Below are 27,736 nucleotides of genomic sequence, written 5' to 3'. Positions count from 1 at the left end.
GAAGTCCAAGCTTTAAAGGAGTATGGCTTGTGGAAAGCAGTAGGTTCCTGGGTTAGTGAGATAGAAAATTCTGGAAATTGGTGAATGGTATGACTGCGTGGGAGAGCATTTGTTTAGGCTTACACTAAGCCCTGTAATACTTATATTGATTTGTGCATTTATCTCAGTTCTCTTTCTGAGTATCTCTTTCTGGGTGTACTGGAAGGGAATCATCAAAGGGAAAGCAGCAAGAATGTGAAATCGAGGATTCCAGAGATTGTGTTTGCAACCAGATGAAATTGATGAGGAATCAACATAAAAGAAGCAGAAGGTGAACATACGTTATTATAATTGACTGATTAGATTATTTATGTGTTTTAGTGATTGTAAAATAATCAGAGCGGGGACTTTGTAGAGGATTCTAGTACATTTATATTTTTGTGCATCATTACCAACGTGCTGCATGTAATTTCACACTTGATTACATATGTATATACTGATATAGTACTGTTGCTTTTAAAATGATTTTGCAGAAGTGCATTAACCTGACCTTAGTTGAGTAGGCCTCAATTTGAGCCTAGCAGCCATATTATTCAAAATGGATGTCAACCTTGTCACGCCACACCCTGTGCATCTCACTGCTTATTATTTCTGCAGCACACGTTCAAGTAGAGTCCATGTCGGTTAATTTCCATTGTTATTGTTCATGCAGTTTTCAATGAATCTTTCATAGCTCAGTCAAAAAATTACATTTCAAGGTCCTTCCACTAGTTCACTGTACCCTATTCATTCATAATAGTTTGCTGTTGTCTATGTATCTGTTGTTCCACCATCTTCGAATGGCATTAGCATAGATTGGTCAGAATAATTATGCATGTAGTGGGATAATGCTTGGGTGTTTAAGGTAGTTTGACGCTTAATAAATCTGCGTTTCAATTTGCTACTGAAATTATACCTTTGCTCAAACCACTGTGATTCAGTAGTGTTGGTATTTTCACATTCAAAAATAATGTTTAAAAACCCTCTGTTTTTAGGGTGAGCCAGAACTTCTCTGAGACTTTTCCTATGTTGCAAGGGGTGCTGCTTACATTGGACTTTGTATTTCTGTTAGTTGTGATGAGTTGAGAACCTTAACTCGGGGACATTTTGCCTCAAGAAACTGATGTTTAACAGTCTTAGATTCATCGAATTTTGGGCATTCTGGTGAGGTCATTTTTTGGTGTGTTAAAATGTTGGAGGTTCCTCTGCACCCACAGGGTTATCAAATGTTTTGTAAGTGAGCATGCCTGTGGAAAACATTGCTTTAGATGTGAACAATGCTGTTTCAGCTGAATAGTGAATGAAGTACTGTGCTTTTCTTCTGAATTCAAATGACTGTCTTTTATGTACTCTGCATTCATCGCTGCGCTCCTCAGTAACACACGTCTATAGCAACAATTTGCGCGAAGGCCCATTTTGACAGCATTAATGACACACTACACACCAACATAATTTTATAATTGGAACAAACCCAAAGGGAATACAAGTAGTGGTGCTAATGATGCTGATTACAAATTTAAGTGGCAGCTAAAAAGGTCCCCTGATGGGACCACATACTGACGCCTGACAACATCACAGAAAGGCAGCTGACGATAATAATATCTTGTAGCATGCGGACATCTCAGACTCCACGGCTGATGCATCTTCAACTTCCAGTGGATGTACGACATTGTGGCAGTTAAAGCACATGGTTATCCACAATCACGATTTGTCAGAAAGAAACTAGCTTCACATTTGCACAGGTAAACGGAACAATGGGTGGGGTGAGCAGGTGAGGTGTAGAGGGGCCGTGTTGGCTTGACTAGATAAATGCAACCGAGGCTCCAGGAGCTACTGAGGCCTCTTAGCTACTCTCAGGGACACTAGTGGCCAGGTGACTGGATGACACAAGGTATTAGTTGGACGTTGGCACTGGAAGAGCACCACTATTTAGCGTGACAAACAATACAGGTTGGTACAAGAGCCATGTCAACTTCCGAACCTTGGTTTGCTACTCCATGTTTTGGCTTGTGTGACAGTCTCGGAGGAGGATACATAGTCCACAGACACTAATAAATCAAGTACCGTAATACTGGGATTTTTAGGATAACGAACACAGGTTTCCTAAGCAGACTCCATTTCCACACTCGTCCAAACATGTCCATGCCCTCCACGTAACAATGAGGTATTATTAGATACTAACAATGCCCTTTTCCCTCACACACACTTTACTACACATCAATGACGCATTGGAAAAGGCTCTAGTCTTTCCAATTCAACCATAAAAAAGTATTGCACTTGCTTAAATCTAAGCAAACCCAGCAGAACCTCCCTTCCCGGTGTGCTGTGCTGCGTGCCCACATTTAAGTGTCCTCTTCCTTCCTTTTACATAGTTGAATTTGGTCCAGGGTTTGAAAATGTCCATGAACGAAACAGTCGGAAAGACACTGCAGGCTCTTTAAGGCTACTTCTCCCCAGTGCTTCTCCATCGAAAGGTATCGTTCTGGCAATGTCCCGGCACTGCAGAGCAGTGGCCCTCCTTGGTAAAAGACTAGCTGTTCAAAAAAAATCTGAAGCAAGGGAAGATGGGTGTTCTTCATGGTGGCACCTGAAAAAAAAGGTAACAGAGAAACGTCGAAGTATTAGAACTAAAATCATGACTTTGTAAGAGTATTAAAAACATCTGCAAACTTCTGTAGAGTGAAAAGAAGCCACTAACGTGCGAGGTGCGTTTTGACGAGCTCAAGTGCCAGTTGTTTTCACCTACAGGGTCATCAAGGTCTCCATAGCGAGACCTAAAGTCCCACCTGTACAACGGCCTTATGGATAATCTTTCTGTCTGTGAAATTCCCTGCACACATTTGACATACTTTTCCAAAAGACTTTTTAAAGGCTTTAATCGGAAACTACAAAGCAACTCATGTGTAACTCAGACCTATATTTAGGGATGATACTTGGACTGTGGGATGGAAATTCTATACTGAAAACATTAACTCCTGACATTTTTGCTATCCTTGAGTTCGCTAGATAAACACAGCTTAGCTATGGCTGATGCCGATCTACTACAAATAACATAGTTCAAGCCCCTCGATGGATTGGCAGCACTCTTCCGAAGAGACCGAGTGAAATGAAGCAAATGAGATGCCATACAACCCAAATCAAAGTTAAAAAGACATTCAGCTACTGGTGGATATCCATCTTATTCGAAAAACAGCAGCATAAACTAAATACAGCAAAACTATAGATGTTTAGTTTATTTCGGCACCATGGTCATGGTGATTAAAATGAGGTCATGGCATGGGAGCCTTTGTTCAGCTTTCATATGTTTTAAACGATTGACCGTGTCCTTGCCGGTGGGAACTTGAATGAAGGATTGAATGAAGGCTTCTGTGAAGCAGTGCGGGATCTTGTAGGACTTCGGAGTGACTTCATAAAATGAAGTACAAAGCAACATTGACAATGTTGTAAGAAAGAAAGTTTCCATCACAACACTTCTGTGATTCAGGCTTTTCAACTCATGTGGTTTTCGAGAGCACTCTGGAACTGATCTCATTAACTAATTCAATACCTTAATGTTTTTTCTATTAACTAGGACTTTACTACCTAGTAGCATCAAATAAATCGATCTACGTTTCAGAAACATGTGTGCCTGGCATGAACAATGAATGCACAACAGAAAATCTTTGGGCCACAGATGGAATACGTTTTGTCAGGTTTAAAGAAGTAGCTGTCATTGATCGTGTGCCCAGAGAAATAACATCAGTGTCTGTCATTGCGCCCAAAGGGTGTAGTATCTAGTACATTTCCTGTAGAAATGAAAATATAATGGGATCTGGCCCAAACCATGCCGTCCAGCATGGGAGATCAACATAGCTGAGCAGACAGTCATCCCAAAGAATTTGCACAAGGAGTGATTGAAATTGACACAAACATCTGCTTACCACAACTGCTCATTAAAGCCATAAATTATTTTTCTTCCAAATCATTTACTTAGTTACATCCGGCTTCCTCTGCCTATTATATCCAGACAGCATGATCATAAGCTTCTACATTCAGACAAATTCAACACAAAGAGAAATCCTCCTGCCGGCAGACCGACAGCTCTTTGGTCTACACAACCTGAAGAATATCAGCAGACTCCATTCGCCCAACTCTTCTGTATATCAACCTTAGAGAGGTTCACACCACAGCTGAAATCCTAAGACTGACAGAAAAGAATGTAAACCCTGTATTGAGAATGTATACCCCTGTGTTACCTGCAGGGGAAACTCAGCAAATTGATCTCCAAAGTATATTGGCTGTAACCAGCTACAGTACCCTGCAAATTGTCACTCATCTTTTACTTGCCTCTCATTTTAGCTCTTGCGGAGAACGTCTTGACACTGCAGCACTTTGCTGCATTTAGTCTACAGATTTGGTGTAAGTTCTAACTTTTCTGTATTTGAATCTCTCATTTAAACAATTTTCCATCATCCTCCCCATCACAATATTTCCAAGATTCCTGCATTTCCTGAGCTCTGAAATGAGAATCAGTAGGGGTGTTCTGTATCTACTATTGATTATGAATTTACATTTCTGAAGACACTACCAGGCCCTTACTAACTGACTTTTCTGCTGCCTCGGCCCTTCTACCAGGTCTGGCCCTTTTAGACCCGCTTCTGCTGGGTCACCAGACTGAGGCCCCCTGCCTTCAGCCTTGTCTTCCACAATCTCCTCTTTGTGGCCTTTACTCCTGCCTTTTTGTCTTTTGGCTCTTTCTCTGTCTGCTCTCTTTCACCACCCTTTTCATCATTTTCTCTTTGCACCGTTTTTTGCCTATTTGTGCTCTCTTTTGATACCTGTTGCATGCTTGTGCTTTTGTTTCTATTCTGTTGCACCTTCTGCCTCTTGCACACTTTCTTCTCATACTGTCAGAATGTCTCTTACACTCTCTAAGTGATACTTCTCTGTTGCTGTTTGAACTGCTTTCACTCTTCTCGCTCACTTTCTGCACTCCACCTTTTTTTCAGTTTTTTCTCCCTGCCTCTTTCTGACCGCCTCTTTTGCTACTTCCACGCACCATTTCTGACTTGTGTTGCCTTTGGCCACCTTTTTGCTTTTTTTCACTCTTGTGCAGCTGTTTTTTCCCCCAGCACTGCTGTTAGACCTGTCGACCATAGGGTGATCTTCCCCAAACTTTTTACTTTACTTCTCCATTTTTTTTTGCGGATCTCAATCTTGTGGGCCTCAGGACTCTGTGCAAATCACCACTGCGGACATGTGCTAAAGTGTGTGTGCTCCCTTCATAAAAAACATGTTAAATTTGGCTTACACCGACTGACACCTTTAATTTACTTGTAAGTCCCTAGTAAAGTAGCACTACATGTTCCCAGGGCCTATAAGTTGAATGCTGCTACTTAGCATGCATCTCTAATTGTCCCACCTACTTAAGTAGCCTGTCAAACATGTCTCAGGCCTGAGATTGCAGCCTGCGGATGCAGTTTTAACTGCCATTTTGACCTGACAAAATAAACCTTTTGCCAGGCCCAAACCTTCCTTTAAAATATATATATACATATATATATGTGTCACCCGTAGGGTAGGCTCTAAACAGTTCACAGGGCACGGCGGAGTTTATTTAAAAAGCTGAACATGTACTTTTAACTTTTACTTGTCCAGTACTGCAAGGCCCACCTTTCCCTTAGGCTAACATTGGGTAACTTATTTACATTCAATAAGTGATAACTTTCAATTAGGAGAATTTTGTGTTTGGTGTTTAAAGAATTGTAATTTAAAACCATATTTAATGGTAAAGTTGGATTTTATGTCACAGTTCTGAAAATGCCACTCTTATAAAGTTGGCATTTCATGTTCTTGCCCCAACCATTTGGTGCCTGCAGGCTGTATCCTGGGTCACATGAGTGGATGTAGTTGGCTTTTGTGTTTTGCTCCCAGACAGGGAGACAATGGGTGGATAGGTGTTGGTAAGATGAGACACTTCTGACTTGATAGGTGGGAGGAACTGTCACATACCACACTTTACCATCACAAAGGCTCTGTCTCAGCAAACTCACAAAGGGTTTGGCAGTACTGTTTTGTGCCCTAGGGTAAGCTGGGGCAAGGGCAGGGAGACAGGAAATTCCAAACACTTCTGGGGGTGGAAACCTCCAGAACCTTCTAGTACTTTAAAGCTGGCACCAAGTATAAATATTGGACCTCAGACCCAACTTGTCAATACATCTCAGGACCTTCACCATCTCTGGACCCACATACCAAAAGAACTGTGCTCACAAGATCCATACGAAGAAACTGGAAAAAGGTATCCGAAGACCAGGAGAAAGACAATCTTCACTTCCACTTCCCAGACTCCTCATACGACACTGAACAAGCAGCAAAGAGCTTTTCCCAGTGGTTCACAGAATGCTCTAATGCCAACGTCCCCGCCAAGACAGCTAAGGTGAAAGAACAAAGAAGAGAAGCTGGTTCGCTGAGGAACTGCACTCCTCCAAATGCAACTGCCGACAACTTGTAGGAAGTGGCACATCAGCAAAAAAACAGAAGATCACACTGCATTCATGACTGCCATCAACCAGTACCACCGGCTCTAGAAAGGAACCAAGAAGAACCCACTAGCAGACCGCATCAAAGCCAGCACAAACCACAGCAAAGAACTCTTTGCCATCGTGAAGGAGTTCACCAAACTTGCAGCCACTGAGAATTACATCACTTCCTCCCAGGAACTGTGCAACAACCTTGCGGACATCTTCCACGAGTAGATCTCTGCTATTTACAAAACTTTTGAATGCCAACCCTCCGCCGCAGACAACATCATCCAGCTCACATGCACAAACACAAACCCCAAACACCTTCTCACCCACTGGGAACTCCTCACTAAGCAAGACTCGATCTCCATAATGAACTCCACACAAATTTACACTTGCCCCACCACATCTTCAACTTAGGAAGCAAGACAATAAGCGACAAGCTCAGGAAAATCCTGAACACCTCTATCACTGTGGCCTTCCTTCCCAGAGGTTTGGAAAATATGCTGAAGTGAGGCTCCTCCTGAAGAAAACATCCGCCGACCCAGTCAAATTGAAGAACTACTAGCCCATCTGTCTGCAGATTGCAGCCACAAATGAGATCAGAGCCCTCCTGGACCATGGGAAAACATCAGCCCTCATCCTCCTGAGCCTGTCTGCCACGTTTGACACCATCTCCCACTACAACAGACTCCACCACATTGTGATTCAAGAAAGCACCCTCAAATGGACCTCACTAGCAGATCCAAAAGGATCAGTCTCCTACCGTTCACCTCAGACCCCAAGAAGATCATCTGTGGAGTCCACAAAGGATCATCCCTCAGCCCGACCCTCCTCAACACCTACATGACCCCAATGGCCATCACCGTCAGATCACATGGACTCAACATCATCTTCTACGCCGACAGCATACAGCTCATTTTCTCACTGCCTGAGGATCCTTCCACCACAGCAGACTTCCACGGATGCATGATAAACATAACTGACTGGATGAAGGACAAATGTCTCAAACTCAACACCAAAAAAACAGAATTCCTCATCTTTGGGAACAACACCTCGCCATGGACTGACAGATGGCCCGCAGAGCTCAACACCTCCCCACCCCAATAGACCACGCCCGCAACTTTGCTATCATCCTTGATAGCAAGCTATCCATGAAGAAACAAGCTGATGCAGTCTCATCCACTTTCTTTTACACTCTTTGCATGCTCTGCTAGATCTTCAGGTGGCTTCCAGCAGGCACCAGAAGGACTGTCATGCAGGCCCTCTTCACTGGCAGACTGGACTACAGAAACACACTCTACGAAGGAATCACAGCATGCCTCCTGAACAGGCTCCAGACAATACAACACATGCACTTGACCTCCCCAGAAGGACCCACCTCCCACCCCATCTCTACACTGGTTCCTGATTCAGAAGAGATGCCAGTTCAAGATGCTGACCCATGCCTACAAGGCCCAGCAGAGCAAAGGACCAGCACACATCAACAGACGCCTGACCTTCCACCAACCAATCAGACACTTCCGATCAGCTTCCCTCTCTCTCACAGACACCTCAGGGATCTGCTGAGTCAACAGTAGAGGATGCTCCTTTCTCACACCTGGCAGCATCACTCCAGTGACTCAGAAGAGAACTTAAGACCTGGATGTTCAAATGACACAGCAGCATACAGCTACAGCGTCTCAAGACCCTCACGGGTGATTTGCCGTGCTCTATAAATACTTGTTTGATGGAATTATTGATTGAAGACTCAGAAGGACTGCATGCCCCACTGCTGTAAGAAGCACTACTACTCCGCTGCCCTGCTACTCTGTCCCCTGACTGGACCTTCATCTTACACCCAGGACCACCAGGGTGACTCCAAGGGCTAGTTGGCTGGCCTTCTGATAAGAGCCTCTGGGACAGAAAAGGTTTCAACCTCCCTGATTCCAGCACCTGGACTCTGTTGTGAGATTTGCCTCCTGAAAGGTGCCACACAGTCCTGGTCCCTTGGAAATAGGACTGAAGGTGCTCTGCCAGCCTAACTGTGGACTTTTGGACAGCACCGACACAGTGTGACACATCTCCTTGCAGCTCAGCATCAAAACTGCCACTGCACGACGCATCTCCAATGCAGGACTTCACATTGCAAGTGTCCATTAACAGCATCTTCAACGATGCAGAACCTTGCTACACAGCCCGCAGCTTCCTCAGAATCACATCCTCAACAAGAGATCTCACACCAATTGGCAACCAGGACTTAGAGTACTTTTCAGCAGACAGAACTGGTCACATGTAGCCAACCTGCGCTCTATTGCAGTCGGCCTGAACTTGTGACTTTGTCCTGGTCTGGTGTGACCAGATAACCACAATTGGTGCTTTGTACTTCTAGGCATTAGTTTTACCTAAATCTTTAAAATTGCATATCTCGAGTTCTACTGATTGGATTTTCAATATTTTCTTCTCAAATAATTTTGCTAAATATATTTTTCTAAATTGTCATGGAATTTTTCTTGTGTTGTCACTTTATTACTGTTTGAAGTGGTGCATAAATTCTTTGCACAATGCCTCTAAGTTAAGCCTGACTGTTTTGTGCCAAGCAACCAGAAGGTTAAGCATAGGTTAATTTAGGGTTTGCTTGTGTTTCACACTGACAGGAATTGTGATTGCTGCTTGAGTAGTGTTTCACCCTCCTCAACCAGCCACCCAATTTCCTACAACTGCATGCTCACCTGCTGCTTTTGACATTCTTCTCCTGCTGCTTGCTCCCAGACATGCCCACCGCTCCGTGAATCGCCTTCACCCTTTTGTACATTAATGGCAGCCGCAATGCAGAGGCATTGTTTGTATGTCAAGTCAAGTCCATCTGCGCCTATAGGCAGGAACTGTGGCCCTCCTTTCACCCACTGCAACCCTAGATGACAGTCAGCCACTGTTCTGTGCACCCTGAACAGTAGACATCCTTTAGCTTGCTGCCCCCATGCTTACCCTCCAACACTGAAGGTGCGTTCCCCTCACCTGCTGCTTCTCCTGTGCACCTCCTTTAGCAACCACTGCCAATCCCATTCCTCTCCCGGTGCACACTACAGCCCCCTGCATACCACCCACCACCACAATACCACTCTAATCTGCCTCCTCCTCAACAATCGCTTGATTATCAGCAATGTAATCGCTGTATGGGACTTCCAGCACAACCTTTCCTTGGACCGTCTCTTCCTAACTGAAACCTGGCTTGCCCCAACTTTGGCCCACAACATCGCAGTAGCTACTCCCCCTGGCTTGTCAAGACAGAACCAGCAAACCTTTTGGTGAACTACCCATCATTTAGAAAGGATACATCCACTGCTCTGTCTCCACTGCAAACTACAGTGACGACCTAGACCTTAAACTCTACATCTCCAGCAACACCATCATGGTGGGGGTTCTGCACTTCTGACTTCCCAACTCGAAATCCAACTTCAGACTTTACGCCCCACTAGTGTTCAACTCCAGCTCCTTCACCCTCCTTAGTGACCTCAATTTCCACCTGGAAGAGCATGCCCACCAAAACAGCAACAAACTTCTGGAAGAAATAAGCATACTTGGACTCACTCAACTAGAAGAGGACTGCACCCACAGTGCTGGACACCTCCCCGACTCAGTTTTTACCAACTAGTCTGGCATCATGGTGGACAAGCCCACACTCCCTCACCTGGACTGACCACTGCATTGTCCGATTCAGTCTGTAACTTCCCAGCCAAAGCAGAACTGCATCCTCCAAAAGTAGCTTGATGCAACTGGCTTTGGATCCCTTAGGAAACAAGAAACTCGGAGCTCCAAACTTTTCACCTGCTGCAGAAGGCCCAAGACTTCTCCCAATCAATACTCAACTTCAATGCCTGGATCGCCTCCTGCGCACTCTCTCTGGCACCATATACCTCAAGCCAGCTGGTACACAGAAGAACCGCAATTATCCATATGCCTTTCATCTAGAGCACCTGATAGTTGCCCATACCCATTATCTCCAGGTGAGCCGTGAGAGATGCGTGAGTGACTGCTTGTCTGTTTCTCTTCCTCACTCTGATAAGTTGGTACAAAGCTGTGCTTGATTAAGGGGGTAGGAGAAACTATTGTGCAGTGGTTAAAAGAAAATGTGTAGAAATATGTCTGAGTAAATCCCAATAATGAAGCAAAAGTGAAAATAAATGTGGTAGAAAAAGTGCACAAATCCTAATGATTCAATGCATAGCAAGATGAAATAAGTCACACAAAGTAGTGAGACAGTTTTGAGTGGAATCCGAGTACCAAATGAAAGCAAGAGTTAACAATGTGCAAAATAAACATTGAAATTACTGATTTTATACTTCAGATAATACTGATTTTCTCAAATGTAATGTGTAATTTCTGACAAATGATACAAACTATGTGATTAACATTTGCTTGCTGGTGTTCAACATTTGTACCGGAAGCTGTGCCATGAGTGCGGAATATTATGCAAGAAACTGGCTGCTCATCTTTCCTTTGTAAACCAATGCTTAGTTATGTTTGTCGTCACAGAAGGATGACACTTTTAGGTACGCATGGCTGATGACTTCATCTATGCACACTGGTGAGTGAACACGGCGCTTCACTATTTTCTTGCAATTTGTGCCACGCTGCATATTTCCGCACTGTGTTGTACTACCTTTGGCAAATATTAACTGGGTTCCAATGGCCTTGTCTAAATAGGTTAGCTGAAGGTAGACTGAACAGTGGCTTCCCACACTGCTTGTAGTTGTGAATCTGCCTCTGAGCATTGCCTCTGTAAGTAGTGTCTGTTCCACTGTCAATGCCTTGTTTCATCTGATGTCTGAAGGAAGAATTGTGATAAAATGGTGTCCATTTATGTAGCTATACTTGACCCTTACCCAAAAGCCCTTATGCATATTATTTGAATGTAGTCATGTATTTGACAGGAGGTCTGTTGTTATTTTAGACAGGTCTTGTTTCTTTATAAATACATTCAAAGTGGTCTCCTACTTTTGCCCTCAATGTGATATGTTTTGGGGGGTAAATGTACTAACAATAACACTCCCTGAATAATGATCGAGTCAACTGCATTTAATGTTTTAAGGTGGAAGCTCTTCGGTGAATTTTGTCCCATAACTCTATTTACCTGAGAATAAAAAGAAACTATGGCATGGATTTGTTTATTTTGTGTGATGGCAGCGGATTTTCAGTGAAACACGATGACATGTATGGTAAGACAGTGTAACACGATGACATGTATGGTAAGACAGTGTATCTTGTTTTTTGTATTCCACATGAAGCTTTACCGCCACCAGAGTCCTGAGGCTGAAAAACCTTCCACCTTAAACCTGCGCTGCGAGAGAACAATACGGGGACTTACCATTCATAACTATGATTTGTTGACGTTCTCATAGATGACATCACTGATACAAAACTGCTGCTTTTTCTTTTTCCACATGAGCAGCACGCACTGGTGAATAAAGACGTATTGTTCCTGGGAGAGATAAAAGAGGTCATCGTGAGGAACACGGAAACGCTTTCCACATTGAAGTGCTGAGAACACCCTGCCTGCTAGCAATCACTAAATGTTAACGTTTCTGGTGTAACAGCTGCTGCAACTCAAGAGTACAGCCAACAGTCGTAACACAATCAGCCGAGAGCACACCACACGGGAGAGGCCCGTTCTGTAAGCAGATAGGGCCGGGTGCCCTCTACTGTGACCTCTCACCTGTCACGGGGACGATGATGACGCAGAGCAGATGACGTCTGCTGATAGGGAGGTGTTCTCCGAGACTTACTGTGTCCTCAGATTTAATGACACTGTGAGGTAAACGACTCTTTTTTTTGCCTTGGGAAAAGTACTTTAGATTGAGTCTTTATCATATGTGGCAAACTACGTTTTGACTTCAATAAAATTTAAGAATAAAGTGATGTAAGACAAAATCCCAATCACGCACACCCCCTCCAAACAATAGATGTGATGGGAGACACCGTTCTCCTTGGCGGGGTTTGCGGCAGAGAGGCGGACACCACTAGCACAGACCACTGGTGGTTGGTGGTTACAATTTAAATAATGCTTGGACTTCATCTCTGAACGTACACACGCGTGCCTACTTTAGAGATACATTCCACCTGCAGGTTGCGCACATTAATAAGTGTAACTTAAAAAGCCAGGGCATGCAGCAAGTCCCTTTCGGTGGTGGAGGGGAGTGTGAACAGCCTCCTGTCAACATATCTGCTGTCTAATTGCTTGTGTTTACCTTCAGGCCAGTAACGGCTGCAGTGCTAGTTAAGCCCAAGTTAGTACTTTCATTTACTTCACCAGAATGAGGAAAGAGCAGCGTCTTACACACAATCTATAAATGTCCTTCCTTTGTCTTCTCCGAGTAACAGCGCTCCAGTTTCCGCGTTTTGCTTGTTTCTACAATTTTCTTTTAATTTTCTATCTGTGTGTGGAACCATGGCAGCAAAATCGTTTGTTTTTTATGTAGGAAAAAGTAAACTGAGAAGCCACCCATCATCTCTCTTTTTTGTTTCAATGTCTGTGTAGTACGATAAATAATGTCCTGTGTAATACAAGCAGAGCATACTACTGACTCAGTAACAGTGAAAAGTGCATATTTTAAATCTGCTAACCTAGGTATTTTTTTTTATTAAAAAAAAAGCTTTTACTTTCAGTGAGTTCTAAGCTCATTTAATTAATTAAGTGTGAAAGATGCGATTTGGAAAAGGCCGAAGTGCCACTGGATTTGCTGGTATGTACTTGCATGTATATGAGTGTATGAGTGCTGGTAAAGCTGAAGGGGCAAGACAGAGGCACACTGGGGCATTGTTGCCCAGGACAGAAACAAATCTAGGCCGATTCTAGTATACATTTCTCTCTTGTCAGGTTTCTGAAAACACGTGTTGGACAGAATCTGTGATGCAACAAAGACGTATCTCCTTCTCTCATTTATGAAACTATATTAATTCCTACAACAACCTCACGCCTGGGTCTGACATGTCTCTAATCTGACCCTAAATCTTCCAGTCATATGGTAATTGTTTGGGTTTGACATCATCAAGTATTTATTTCTTTTGCTCAAAAGGGTGAAACCTTGGGCCTTGGAAGCACAACATCCCAAGCACCAGTTTGTTAGCGAAAGTAATCACAACGCCATGGTTGGATGATGTACAGGGATGTCACATACATAGGTTTGTCCCTCGCTTGCAGCATGGACTTGTTATTTGTGTTCTTCCACTCCTGGTTAATCCTTCCATGAGAGTGCATATGTTTTACAGCTATCCCCTCATGCAGCACTCTATGTTGCTTTCTCTTGCCCGTGTGCGTCCTTTATCTCCCTGCTCAATGTTGCTCTCTCTCCGCATTGTGCACTTCTCCCTCTGTTCCTCCCTCCATGCCCTAAGTGTTGATTCCGCCTCCTCGTGCTGCCTCCAACCCACGCTGTCCATGTTGCTTCTGAGGATCCCTTTACCATCTGTGAATGCATCCCCTCACCCACTTTAAAAAATGTTTTTTCACATTTTTCTAATTTACCGATCGAACTCGCTATGGTGAAAAAAAAGAAAAAAAACTACATCATTTTGTATGAATGTGTAAAATGTGCAAGCACCTACAAAATGACATGGCTGACCACGTTATAGGTTTTTTCTTTTTTGCACAGCATAAGGGATGCTATACATCAAAAATAATTTCTTAGCATATTCTGTATTGCTGCTTTTCAGATTATCATCACTGCCACGTCACACCCATGCAAGCCAAATGCACTGTCTAAAATATAAGTTTGCAATGACTATTTTGAGTGCTATCTATAAACTATGCATTTTTACATTTTGCAAATAAATATAGTCAGTTTAACTGTAGTTCTCCCATTTTGATGGTCGAATGATTGGAAAACCCTGAGATAATACATCTGCAGCAGTCTTGTGCTTATACAGTGAATGTTAATATTCTTAATACTACTGAATTTATTGATTACATAACTTTTTATTCTTTTCATAGAATTAGACACATACTTTATGCATTTGTTTGGGGAAAAAAATACCATTTGGAGAATGCCAATACTGCATTGCATGTTATAATTAATTCTGCTACGTAATTTCTCTCTCTTGCCTCAGACAAGGTTGGCAGTGGTGGTGGAGAAATTTTCAGAGTGAAGGTGCTGCCATTAATGATATATCCCTGAAGTCGTAGGGGCTGTGAAAAATCCAAGCATATTACAAAAGCACAAGTGTAGCTAATGTGCCATGCCAATTCAGCATGAGAGTTGTCAGGGTGTGTATGTACTGGTGGTGTGATTTGGAGCACTGATGAGGTAGTGCACTGTCATTTAAAGACCTCACATTTTGTTGAAATGGCTACTAAATTTGCATAGACATACAGTTTTACTGATAAAATTATATAGCACAAAAGTGATGATGTGTGTAAATCAAGTTTCAGTGAATATTTATCAATTCTGGTTCACCAAGTAAATATAGTGTTTCCATTTGTTTTTCTTGTATTAAAATCTTAATTTCCATCATACTTCAGAATTACAAAAAAGTGAATTGTTTCCGATTTCCTAATTATTGGAATAATTTGAAATAAGTGTGTAGTTCACTTCCCAATATGTAAATGTTGCTGTGTGTTAGAAAAAACTGACATGCTACAACTTTTCATTTCATTTCCTGTACCCCAGGAAAATTGTCACCAGGATCACTTTTACAAAATCCTCTCACTTTGTACTCCGAGAAAAAAAAGAGTACACTACACTTTCTGAATAAGCAGCAACTTGTCAGAAGACATAGGCTGATATTTCAGCTTTGTATTTCAACACACAGTAAACCTCAAGATAAACACAATATTTAAAGGCATTTTTATTGCTTATTAACCTCCTGAACTCCAGCATATGTATTTCTACTTCCAGGTTCTATGATAAACTTTAGTGTGCATGACCTCCTTTTTTCATTTGTCTCTCCAATTCCTGGCGTCTTCATTAAAAGAACCGCCTCGTATTTCTTTTTTTCTCTCCCCCCTCCATGGTGGTACTTATTACTATTTACATCGCACATTCATTTTAATTCATGGCGGCTCCATTAAAGGTGCTGCCTCTTGGTTATTTTGTCTCTCCCACCTCCATGGCGGCACTTATATTGCTATTTACATTGCAGATTCATTTCAACTTAAAGGTGTCGCCTCGTGCTTCCTGGTATTTACATCTCACATTCGTTTTAATCTAGGCGGCTGCATTAAAGGCACCTCCTCTTGGTTTTTCCATCGCACACCCTTGCATTCATTTTAATTCATGGCGGCTGCATTAAAGGGACACCTCGGGACAGCCTATGATACTGCACCTTTTCCCCTGCTTTGAGCTCATTACAACAGTAAATGTCGCAGGCTTTTTGCTCTGTGCCGCTTTCAAGTCTCACTCAGTGCAAACTCAGTCAGCACTATTAGAGCACTTTGCATAATTACCAACTACTTTACATTGTTTCTTTTTTTTTTTCCCTTCGTGCTCCACGGCGCTTTCAAGTTTTAAACAGTGCAAATTCAATCAGCAGTATTGGAGCGCTTTGCATAACTATCCGTTTTTGGCATATTATGTTTTGGAGAATACGTTACGTGAGCTCTGTAGTGGCTGGAGGGGAGTGGCCCGATTCCTTGTAAGCTCAGCTGGGGAGCTGCAGTCCAGAACGCTGCTAGGCGTTAGCTGGGGGGAGGGGAATGGAGCCCCCTCCATTCATATTCGCATTAAAAGGACCCCTTGCCTCAGTCAGCAGCCCTGCTCTTTTACATGCGTCCTCCAGTCCTTTGCCCTATGTTTTGAGCAGACACCTATACCTCTGAAGGACACTCCCGCTTTGCTACCAGAAGACACATTTCATCCTTCCTTGTCCAGCAGCCGCACACCTGCAGGACGCAAAAGAAGACCCCAGAGCCAGGGTACAGTCTGACCCGTCCTGCTCCAGGTCAGGGTCCAAGCCTAGGCCAGAGGCGCTGGGGTAAACGAGTTTGAAACCCTACCTTCTGTGTAAGTTCACAGAGTGCTGTTGTGACTGCTTCTTGGAGCATCTTGCCGTGTCTTGTTGACAGTTTGCGGGTGTATGTAACCTCTAGCTTCACGCAGTGATCTGCGTACTAAAAGCTACATGCAGTGTTTTAAACTTCTTGCTGGATGCAATAATCTGTGAACTGTAAGTTAAATGCTGTGTTTTGTTGTCTGCGTATATTCAACTTTTGATTTCATGCACTGTATTGATGACTGCATGTGTGTAATTTTTTTTGTTTCATGAAATATTTTGCCTGTCCACCTGCAAGTTTGTCTCCTGTTGCTGTGGATTTTAAGTAGTACTCTTTTGCCGCCTCCCACATTTGTAGCCTGTGAGCTTGCATTGTCTGCGCTCGTTACCTTTAGCACTGTTAGCCCTCTTAGCAGACACCATAGGTGTGAGGGGGCATGCATGGCTGAACTTCACCACAATGAGCATGTTTGATTCTCACTGAGGTCACTGTATAGCTCATGTTGCTGTGGAGGGCTGTGCACCCAGGGCTTTCGTTCAGAAACCCTGCCTGTGTCCCAAGCCTATACATCATATCTTGCTAAAAGATCATGGAGGCACTTCAGTTTGCATTGCACGTAGGAAAACGAGATGACTCCATGTCACAGGGAAACACCTTGTTTGTCCTGGACTTTGTTTTTACACATCAGTTGTAGCTTTGGTTTATTTTAATTAAGCCAGTTGGGCCAACGCACCTGAAAACTATAGTAAAAGCAAAGTCTAACAACAGAAAGGTGTCTCGGAGACATGGAGCCATTTGGTCACCCTGAACACGTGTACCATTTACATACTATGGGGAAATAGGTCATATGGGGCACTTTCAGCCACTCCTGTCTTTTTAAGCATTCGAAGACTTGTAGTTTTGGCTAAAAATCTAGAACTGGCTTAAGGCATCTTGCATTAGATGGGAGCACTTACAAGGTATGAACTTTAAATAAACTTTTTTCTTTTAAGTTCTGTTTGTGCTTTCATAACTTGTGGCATGGTTCTAATAGCTACTTTCTTTGCTGTTGAGTTTTGATTTGGAATGTTTGCAGTTTAGCACCAGCACTTCATGGCAGTGTGCAAAGTTTCCCAGGATTATGTTAAGGCTAGCATATGGTCAGAGTAGGAAAGTGATCCAAATATTGCACTTCATTCAGCAAAACCCAGGCTGGTAAGTTCCAAACAAACAAGAACGCGTGAATATTTGTAAAACTCATTGTCATGGGACTTCAAGGCCAGAATCAAACACTTGGTAATAGAGCAGTGGGCGTTATTAGCTTCGGTGCTAGCCAACACATTTTAATTTTCCAAAAATCATACATATAATGTACTTATTTATTGGTTCTTTGAGCCAGCCTTCTTTATCCATTGGTCTGTTTTTGTGTCAATCACATTTTTCTTCCTTCCACTATATAATTTAGCATGGGCAATGGATCAGTCCACTTCAACCACTGGCTAACTTCACTGTGAGTAACAATATTTTGGTCTTTCCCAAGTAGCAGACCCCATTAGTGCCAGGGACTAGTATGGCTTTTTGTGCTTTTTGAGACCAAACAGTATTTTTGTGCTTAGACAATATTTTTTTTAATGTTTCAGATGGCTTGTTACTTACCCAGCAATTAAGTTTGCATTCTGACCTTGCATAAACATACAACCAAATATAAAGTAGTTCCCTTTTGCTTTTATCCATTTTTTTCAAATTGACTAGGACCCGGCAACTTCCCCCACAATAAAGTTGTGCAAAAACCATGACAAAACAATCATTTGCACAGCCAAAATGCTATTACAAACCTCTACTTAGTGATGGCGCCTTGACCCAGAATGCATGTGAATACCTTAAAGTTCTGCAGGTGTGGTTTGTTGTACATGAGGAAAAAACTATTTTGGAGAATATTTAATGGAAATATAGTGTCTATTCCCCCCCCCCCCAAAAAAAAATCCATAGTTCTTTAACTTTAAGAGCGCTAAAGGATTGTGTGCCCCACCTCCTGGGTTGTTACATTACATCCTACTATAGGGTTATTTTTACATGTTTGGATCCACTAGCGGTGCTCTGCCACCTGGCACCTTGATGGCAAGATTTTCATTTTTTTACTGCAGATACAGGAAGAAGGAACTAAAAGTGCTTTAGTTATATGCAGGGCCACTGGAATTATATGGCAGGAAAAGAACAAATTATGAGGCAGTGTTGACCAATGTATGTGGCAAGAAAAGTCCAGTTATGAATTTACAATGCCAACAGCCCTAACTCAAGTGAATGCGAGACCCATTGCCTTGCAAATGCTTGTTATTTGATGGAAGACCTTGCTAGTTCATGACCCCTCTTTTCCTCCTCCTATCGGTTTGTACTTGTTTTACCCAGGCCTAGTTGAGAGCTAGATCAGAAAGAAACATATCAAGGAGGAATGGAAGATTCAGAGTGACTAAAGTATATGGGAAGAATATTACTGCAGGATTTGAGAAAATGCACCCATAGGTCACATATTTATACTGCATTTTCAGACACATTTTTCATGAAAATATTACGTTCACTGTCTGAAGAAAACCTCAGTCGTCCGTGGATTAATGTATACTGACACCTGGTGGACCTAAGCGTAATAACACATTAGACGAATTGAAAAGGTTACAGTGACCCGATACAACATGGATGTGCAATAATAACAAAGGTGTCAGAAATAGATGGTCCCTTTCTTTCTGAATGCCACGAATGTGGATTTTTATTTGGGTTTCTCTTTGGTTTGGGGTTATTTTGTACTGGTGCATACTACCAGCAGTCTGCGTAGATCTGGTCTCTTAGTAGATGTATTTCTAAAATTTGGGTAAAGTTCCAACTTTTTAGAAATTCACAAAAATCCTCAATAGTAGACATGGGATTCGACGCAAATCATGAAATTCCGTGATTACACCACCTACCGTAAGACTTAATTGTGCACAGTTTCTATTTCGCACAAAATCTGCAAGGGTAAGTATGCCAGATTTATCACAACCATTCCCCCCCAAAAGTGAAGATGGATTTCTATGTGGAGACCCCTCTTCCGGCAGATGTACACGAAATGTGATTGTGCTCCTTCACTCCCTCGAAATCCTTTTTTCAAGGACATCTTGAGCCTTTTTCGGGGTGGGGATGGCCACGCAAAAGCTTCCTAAACATATTACTTTATGGCTCGCTCCTTGTGCCCCATATCCTTAGACCTCCAACCAGTCCAACCGGGGGGTAGCTTGATCGGTAAGACTTGGGGGGTCGAGCATCAGATTTCCCAACAGTCACGCTGGCGTACAATGTCAAAATACATTTTAGGACAAACAGGTCACGTGAGAAGGACTAAAAAGGCAGTGAAAAGGGAGACACATGTGGATTCTCAGGGGTACTAAATGAAGAAAACACAATATTTTGTAAAATTACCAACATTTTTGAACTCTTTCAAAGCAGAGAGGGAAAGTGTGTGTGTATGCGGTTTTGTCTGTATTTAAGTAAACATTTCTTGGGGAATCCGACACACATGTCACTATACCCCCACCTTTTTATGATCCCAGTTGGAGGGACGGGGGAAACTAAACACTTCACAGCGATTTTCTGTTTGAGTTAAGGAGAGGCTTTTGATTTTCTGACTGCAGATCACTTGCAGCATTTAGAAAGGTCACGTTGCGTTTTGTTTTTTCCCTTTTTTAGGGTCGAGCCTGCGTCGCATGCGCTTGCGTTTCGCTAAGTGAGACGCTTTAGGAATGTAAAAGGGCTTGGAGCCCTGTCCAAGTCACATCGGTGTCTTTCATTGGCTCGTGGGCTTGCCTGTTAGAATCTGCTTGATTTCATTAGTGGAAGGCATGTTTTCCTCATGCCTTTTCCGGTGGATAGCCCTCCTTGAGCGCATCGACCAAGTACAGAAAACATGCGAGGCTTGCTGATTTCCGTTAGGCTCGTGGACTACTTTTTCTCTATTTTCCCAGCACGATCTTGCTTCGCAGAAGTCGAGCGCTTTACATAATATCGACCCTATTACACACTTAATTGCACTTTTTCCGGTTATTGCACTTTTGCCGATAGGTTTCAGGGCGAGTGAAAACTCCGGTTAGGAGTTTACAACGCTATCAGCTCTAACACGAGCAAGCGCGAGACCCGTTGCATTGCAAATGCTTTTTAATAGTTGATCTCAGTAGGTAGTTCTCATTTATGCTCAATTCCACCTAGGTGCCACTTGGTGGGCAGCACGCTAAGGCCTGTCACGGTCTCTGAAATGCACTCCACTTTCTCCTATATACCAGTGATATCGGAAGGTATTGTGTTCTCCCTACTGACGTTTTCCATTCTATCTCAGTTTTAGGTTCTCTTTTGTCATCACAGCTGTGTCCCTACCTCAGAAGGGATGATTCATTGTCAAGTCACATAAGCATTCAGTGGGTCGGTGCTGACCATCCTGACACATTTGAGCAGCAGCATCTGGTAATATATAAAAGTGGCGGGGTGAGCGAATTGCTGCACCGCATCACAAAACACAAAAACATAAAACAAGCATGCAAACAGGCACTGCTCGCGAGAGGGAAAAGGAGCGGGGGCAAAAAAACCCCCAAAAAGTACCTTTTTTTTCCCCCGCGCTGCTCCATCCGCTCTGCTCTCCTCCGTCTCGCTGCAGGCACAGGCTCCTAGTTTGCCCTGCGGCCAATCCTGACGTTGCTCAGAGCAGCGTCAGCATTGGCTGGGAGAGCCCAGCCAGGGTGCTCCCAGGCTAGGCTAGAGAGAGTCTACTGAGCGTTTGGCTGGCCCAAAACGGCCGGGCAAACACACATGCGCTCTGAGGGGAGTGCTCTGTGAACTCCGCTCAAGTGCTCATCACCCCCAATGCCCTGCCCCTTTTAAAGAAAACAATAACAAACATAGTTTATTATCGTTTTCTTGAAAAGGTTTTGCAGCAGCTGCTGGAAGGGGGGTGACCCTCCTCCACCCAAGCGGAGGAGCCCCCCTGCATGCAAAATAAAAACACTCACATGCATTATATTAACATGAAAAAATAAAATAAATGTACTTATCCTGGCTGTGTCCTCTGTGTCCTTCGAAGTCTGCGGCTCTGACCCACACGAGTGGAAGAGGTAACTTCGCTAAGCAATCCAGACACTGCTCTCATGCTGCTAACCAGCAGGAGAGCAGCATCAGGATTTGATGAAGCAGGCTGGCTAGACGCTCTTTCAGGCCCTCTAGGCCTGTGCACGGTCTGCACCCAGCTGTCCAAGGCAGCTGGGTGGAGAGCTTCAAAGTGTTCATGTCAGTTTGGCCCATGAAAGTCTGTCAGCCAAACTGACGTGCACTTTGCTATGTCTGGCCAGTCACTGCTCTAGTATTACATTCTGCAGAACACATGTCCCTCATTTACCCCAGCTTCAGGGCAGGCTGATGGGTGCAGTGTGCTTTGTGAAAAATAAAATGGCAATAAAATGATTTAATTGCCATTTTATCGTTCACATTGATTTAGTGCAGCTCGCAGTGGGCGGAGGAGGGGAGGTGACATTCCCACGCCCTTATGGGGAAACCGCTCCTGCATTTGAGGTCCTGAAAACTGCTCATTGGGCAAGTTTCACAGGAATTTGTGCTGACCAACCAAAGAAAAATGGCATTTGCACCAAGAAGTCAATGCAAAAATTGTATGTTAACATATGAAAATGGCATTCTGACCTAGTTGGCCAAAATTGTCAAGTCACTAGATAATTGCTTATAATCCGGCTCGTGATTAATATTCAGTTCTTTAGCAAAGACCTCACGGAATTAGGGATTTAGATTTTACTTGTAAATGGCTGGAAGTGATGATATGGCATGACTAAAGAATTCACTCCAAGAAGGTTTTGTGGCTGTGCGAGGTGGAGGTGGCCATGGTGTAAGTTTCAGGGTGCTGGGGACAAAGACTCTAAATTTCGAATGCCGAAGAAAGTGGAGAACGAAAAAAAGGTTAAAACAGATTTACGTTTAGGTTCCACAGCACACAGATGTAGTGTCTTTCCATTTCTGTAGTATAAATCAGTGATGTAAAATGGTGTGTGGGCAAGAAGTGCAAGAGCTTCTAGTTTCTTAAAAACAGAATATATGCATTTCATGACTAGTGTGATTCAGCAAATCTGCGGATTTCATCTTGCACTTTTGTTTTTTTGTTTCGAATATGGTTTGCCAAAAGGGGCACAATTGCCTCCGGGAGCTTGTGCTGCTGTTCTCTGGTAAGTTCCTGTTGGGAGTGTAGTTTTAGAGCTCAGAATATAGGGCCTGATTATAACCTTGGCGGAGGGAATTACTCCATCACAAACATGAAGGATATCCCGCCTGTCGTTTTACAAGTCCCATAGGGTATAATGGAACTTGTAATACGGCGGACAGGATTTTCGTCACGTTTGTGACAGAATAATCACCTCTGCCAAGGTCTTAATCAGGCCCATAGTGTTTTTTAGATGAGCTGATTGTGGACATTGGAGTCCAACACAAAATATGTGATGAAAACAAAACAGCAGCCTTCCATAGTAAGAATCTGGCAGAATCTGATCCCTTTACAGTGAGGTTTTGTTTTTCTTAAAAAATACTTAATATAGTTTCTTCCTACTTTTACATTAAGGACCACAAACCCCCAGGTCGTTTTGTGTGTGTAAATTATGCTCCTAAACAGCTGACCTCTCTTCCCCTTGCCACAAGTCAGGGGCAGGTTTATATAAATGCTAGACCTTCACAGTCCCACCTCTTCCCTCTGAGGGCGGAGTCAAAGGTGTTTACTGAGATGAAGGTTTCAACAGGATACAGTAGATATTGAATTACTTAGAGCTTAATTTAAAATCACTAATTTATTTCACAAAGGAGGGTCAAAGTTTGGACAGGGGCACTGGATTTCACAACTGTTTGGAAATGGTAGATAGGCTTCAAGTCAATGGCTTGAGAGACAACCAACTTCTACCGAAAGTTGAACTGAGGCATCAGTGAGTTTACCAGGATTCTATCTGCAACACTTCCAGAAATAGAATTTATCTTGCTGGAGAGCCTACGTCATATTGTTCAACATAAACACATTATTCTCATCCATTGTACGGCTGCTGGTTAAAGACGCGCAGACTCCCTTTCGTGCCAGTGTTTTTATCTTGTTATTGTCCCTTGTTAGTGTCAATTAAAACGACAAATGGCCTTCACTGTCAGGCAGTGCATTATTTTCAGCCTTCAGATCCATCTCTGCGCTCTTGTTTGATGCGGGCCAAAGCCTCTGTTCTTACCTCTGTCTGCACCATGGACATCCTGTGCGACCTCAGCTCTCCCACCAGTCCTAATATATCTACAAACTCGTGGTCACGAATGTGCTGCATTAAACGATCCAGTGCTATAAATGTTCCTGTCCGCCCAACGCCAGCGCTGCAAAACACAAGAGCTCTGAATTACTCCATTCCGCATAAATCATAACATATTAATTTTGCTATATATATTTTATGTTCAGTTATGTTTGAGTCATTTCATAACAGTGAGGCGCATGCAATGTAAAGCAAAAATTGTATTGTTACGAATTATTTATCAACAAAGTAATATATTGCAAATCATAATCTTTATTTCTGAATGGAGCTCTGTCTCTCAACCTGTTATACGGATATTTGTATGGGAATATAGCGCTGTCTCGCTTGACATCTTCATACGTATTACCTCTGTGCACTTCCAAGCTGCACAAAGTAGCACTGTTTTGAAACAATATTCCTAATACCTATGTTCTGTTGGTGTACTCCACGTTTTTCTGTGACAAAGAATATTATATGAGGTTTAAAACCAAATTCTTGGTTTTCAAGTCCCATGAGTGCATGAAACCCAGGCTTTCTGACATCAGCACACCTAGATGGACCAAGGGTGTCTGTCTGTCAGGTGTGAAGTTCGCTATATATACTATCGTTCTTGGACATAAACGTGGGAGTAGACCAAATGTGTGTTTGGCGGTACCATAAAAATAGATCATTATTTTAGAATATTTCTTATGACATCAACAACACCTTTTCTTTTATTTGTGTGAATGGTAATGTGTCTACAGGATCACTGCATGCCTTTATTTTTTCAGGCTTACTTCATGATGTCTTGCTTTATCATTTAAAAAAACGGACTTGTTTTTTTCTAATCGTAGTTTTTATTTCAGAAGGGTGATTACATTATTGTAGGCCTTATGTAGTGCACTTCGTTGTAAAGGATTTGATTTTTACAGTTTTATTTTAATCAATGTTTACCTTGTTTAGTGAGAAATAAAATGTTTGAATGTTTGTTTTTACTTTACTCTGTTCCTTATTTCCTTTGACTATAAGCCTTGTCATTGGCGCGCATACTGAGTGACCTGAGGAAGTCATTGCCCCCTTTTGTTTGCTTTATCAAGGACTGTTGCATTCTGCATTATTGCAGCTCTAGCAGGATTCGTGGTGCCTGTTCCCACTGTTCCCCTAGGTCTGTAACCGGTTGAGGGCTCTGAACACCTTCTTTTTGTTTTGCACTTTTGATGCTTTGTGACAGTGGGTCCGTGCTTTTAGGGGTGTCCTTGAGAACGTGGATTTTGAGTTTGTGGTCACCCTGGTCCGATCCTTGCAGCTTCTCTGCTGTGTATACATGGACAGAAGTACCTCCTCTATCTTACTCGGACATAAAAATATGAATGTTAATTTTGTTGCAACCGTTTTCACTCTCTTACCTGCTTCTGTCCGGGGGATAGAGTACTAATCATAAAAAATACTTTATATATGATCTCGTCTGTAGCAATAAAAAGGGTAGTTATACCAGCGGTGGCTCCTCCGCTATGGCGGAGGAGCATCGCCCCACTGCTTTATACAGTGGGCAAAAGGGAAAAATAAAATGACAATGTAAAGTTATAACCATTTTATTTTTCCTCTGGAGCATGGTTAGGGCGGGGCTGGGCTAGAGGAGGGTTATGTACACATACATGCGCATGACGCTTTGACCGGCTGTGTTGGGCTGGCCAAATAGTCATGCGCACTTTCCATTTCTCCACCCGGCTGTATTGAACAGTAGGGAGTCGAAAGTTCACAGGGCCCTACTCCCTGTCTAAGCGCCGAAGCAGGACGCTCAGACCAATCATGATACTGCTGTCATGGTGTTGACAGCAACGTTGTTATTGGAGGGGAGTCTGGAAGCCTGTGCCCTTCCAGGAGTCCGAGGAGGAAGGTGAGATGGAACTGTCTCTCCCAACTTAAAAGGTACATTTTTTAAATGTATTTATTTATTTTTAATACCCCACCACTCCCATTGACAAGTGGCCACCACTGAGTTATACATGTTGCTCTGACGCTGAACAAGGTCTCCGCAATTCCACAGTAAATATATTTGATATATTTGTAATGAGCAAATTTTAACATAAACATAGTTATTCCACAAACTGTAGCATAGCATTTGAGAAGTAGAAATCACTCTATCACCGTTCCTATGAAGAGATCAAACCATGAACACTGGAATACTATATAACGTGATGATAAATTAAGCACCAATAAGTAACCTTCCTATTTAGTATTTGTTGTGACGCAGACCTAATATTAAGTACACATAGGCCCTCATTCCAACCTCGGCGGGCGGCGGTCGCTGCCCACCTGGCTGGAACCGCCATATGGCCGCTCCGCGGTCGAAAGACCGCTGGGGCCATTCTGACTTTCCTTCTGGGCCGGCGGGCGCTAGCCAAAATAGCGCACGCCGGCCCAGCGGGAAAGAGGCCTGCAACACTGAAGCCGGCTCCGAATGGAGGTGTGCGACGGGTGCAGTTGCACCCGTCGCGCTTTTCACTGTCTGCTAGGCAGACAGTGAAAAGCATACTGGGGCCCTGTTAGGGGGACCCTGCACTGCCCATGCCAGTGGCCCCAGGACACCCGTTCCTGCCAGCCTGTTCCTGGCGGTAAAAACCGCCAGAAACAGGCTAGCGGGAAGGGGGTCAGAATCCCCATGGCAGCGCTGCTTGCAGCGCCGCCATGGAGGATTCGCCCAGCCGGGGGAAATCCGGCGGGAAACCGCCGGACCCGGTTTTCCGACCGCAGCTTTACAGCCGCGGTCGGAATGGGCAATGAAGCACCGCCAGCCTGTTGGCGGTGCTTCAGTCGTCCGTGGCCAAGACCGCCAGGGTCAGAATGACCCCCATAGTCCTTTCTGTCTTCTTTCTTTATATTTTCATAACAGTGGAAAGAAAGAAAAGATGTTATTATTGGACTGGGTTATTTTTTGCCTGTTAATCCTAATAGTGGCAGTTGTTGCAGTGGCATGCATTTTGCACGCTCTCCTGCTGCTGGATCAATGCTTTTTGACTCTTCTGTATTAAACTGACATGGCCTTTGCCAAGAATGGTGGGATTTGTGTTTTTTGGTTACCTGCAAGAACAGGCCACACTGTCAGAACTCCGATTCTAGATATGACACACCCATAAACAGGACCTGTAATTTCCAAATTAGAAACACAACCGGAAATAGAAATAAACAGAAAAATCTTAATACATAAAAGACCACCCATGGCATTGTCACCTAGTGAGGTGACATCATAAACCAGCCTTATCCGGGGTCTGTGCATCTCTCTTTTTCTTGTACAACTGAATTGCAGCTGTAGCGGCTTAAGGTGCTTCATCCTAGGCCTTACATCGGATCACTGGATAAGTTCAACACCTGAATGGAAGCTAATCCCTCTGGAGCAATGTTAGACATGGCATTCTTGGTAAGCCTTTCTCCCTAATATTTGGCTTCAGCCCTCCTGTTTTACTTACTTCGTTTTTGCTAGCCTTAGAACCCTGCACACTTTACCACTGCCAACCAGGGCTAAAGTGCTTGTGCTCTCTCCTTAAAACATGGTAGATTTGGCTTATACCCAACTGGCACATATGAGTTAGTTGTAGGTGTCTAGTAAAGTTGCACTATGGGCCTGTAAATTAAAAGCTACAAGCGGCCCTGCAGCACTGAATGTGCCACCCACTCAAGTAGCACTTTAAACACGTCTAAGGCCTGCCATTTCAGTCTGTGGATGTACAGTTTTAAACTGCTATTTTGACCTGGCAAAATGAACCATTTCCAGGCACAAACCTTTGTGTTTAATACAAATGTCACCCCTATGGTAGGCCAGTGGCCGTTTCTTCTTGAGGGTGGGCGAGCGTCACCCCCTCCCCCACCCGCTGCAAGCTGCACACAAAAAAATAAAATGTCACTCAGAAGATTTCATTACCATTTTATTTTTACTGGTGTGCCCAGTTTGAAATGCAGCCGCCATGAGCACA

At 43.3% G+C, this 27,736-nt stretch overlaps 1 protein-coding gene across 4 annotated transcripts in view; it reads right to left on the bottom strand.

Annotated features, from left to right (window-relative positions):
• Positions 1 to 1,459: 1,459 nt before the first annotated feature.
• PTPRO (protein tyrosine phosphatase receptor type O) overlaps positions 1,460 to 27,736 on the bottom strand; it is an 814,046-nt gene continuing 787,769 nt past the window's right edge. For all 4 annotated transcript variants that reach the window (XM_069228459.1, XM_069228458.1, XM_069228461.1 and 1 more), the window contains 3 exons: positions 23,736 to 23,871; positions 11,866 to 11,979; positions 1,460 to 2,605 (listed from right to left, as the gene is read on the bottom strand). In XM_069228459.1, coding sequence (XP_069084560.1) covers positions 11,875 to 11,979; positions 23,736 to 23,871 — 241 coding nt within the window. In that variant the 3' untranslated portion in view covers positions 1,460 to 2,605; positions 11,866 to 11,874. The remainder of the gene's footprint in view (positions 2,606 to 11,865; positions 11,980 to 23,735; positions 23,872 to 27,736) is intronic.

Source organism: Pleurodeles waltl, chromosome 4_1 (assembly GCF_031143425.1).
Source record: "Pleurodeles waltl isolate 20211129_DDA chromosome 4_1, aPleWal1.hap1.20221129, whole genome shotgun sequence".
In the NCBI taxonomy this organism is placed as follows: domain Eukaryota; kingdom Metazoa; phylum Chordata; class Amphibia; order Caudata; family Salamandridae; genus Pleurodeles; species Pleurodeles waltl.
The sequence above is the reverse complement of the archived record's forward strand: the minus strand, read 5'-3'. Positions and strand labels throughout refer to the sequence as shown.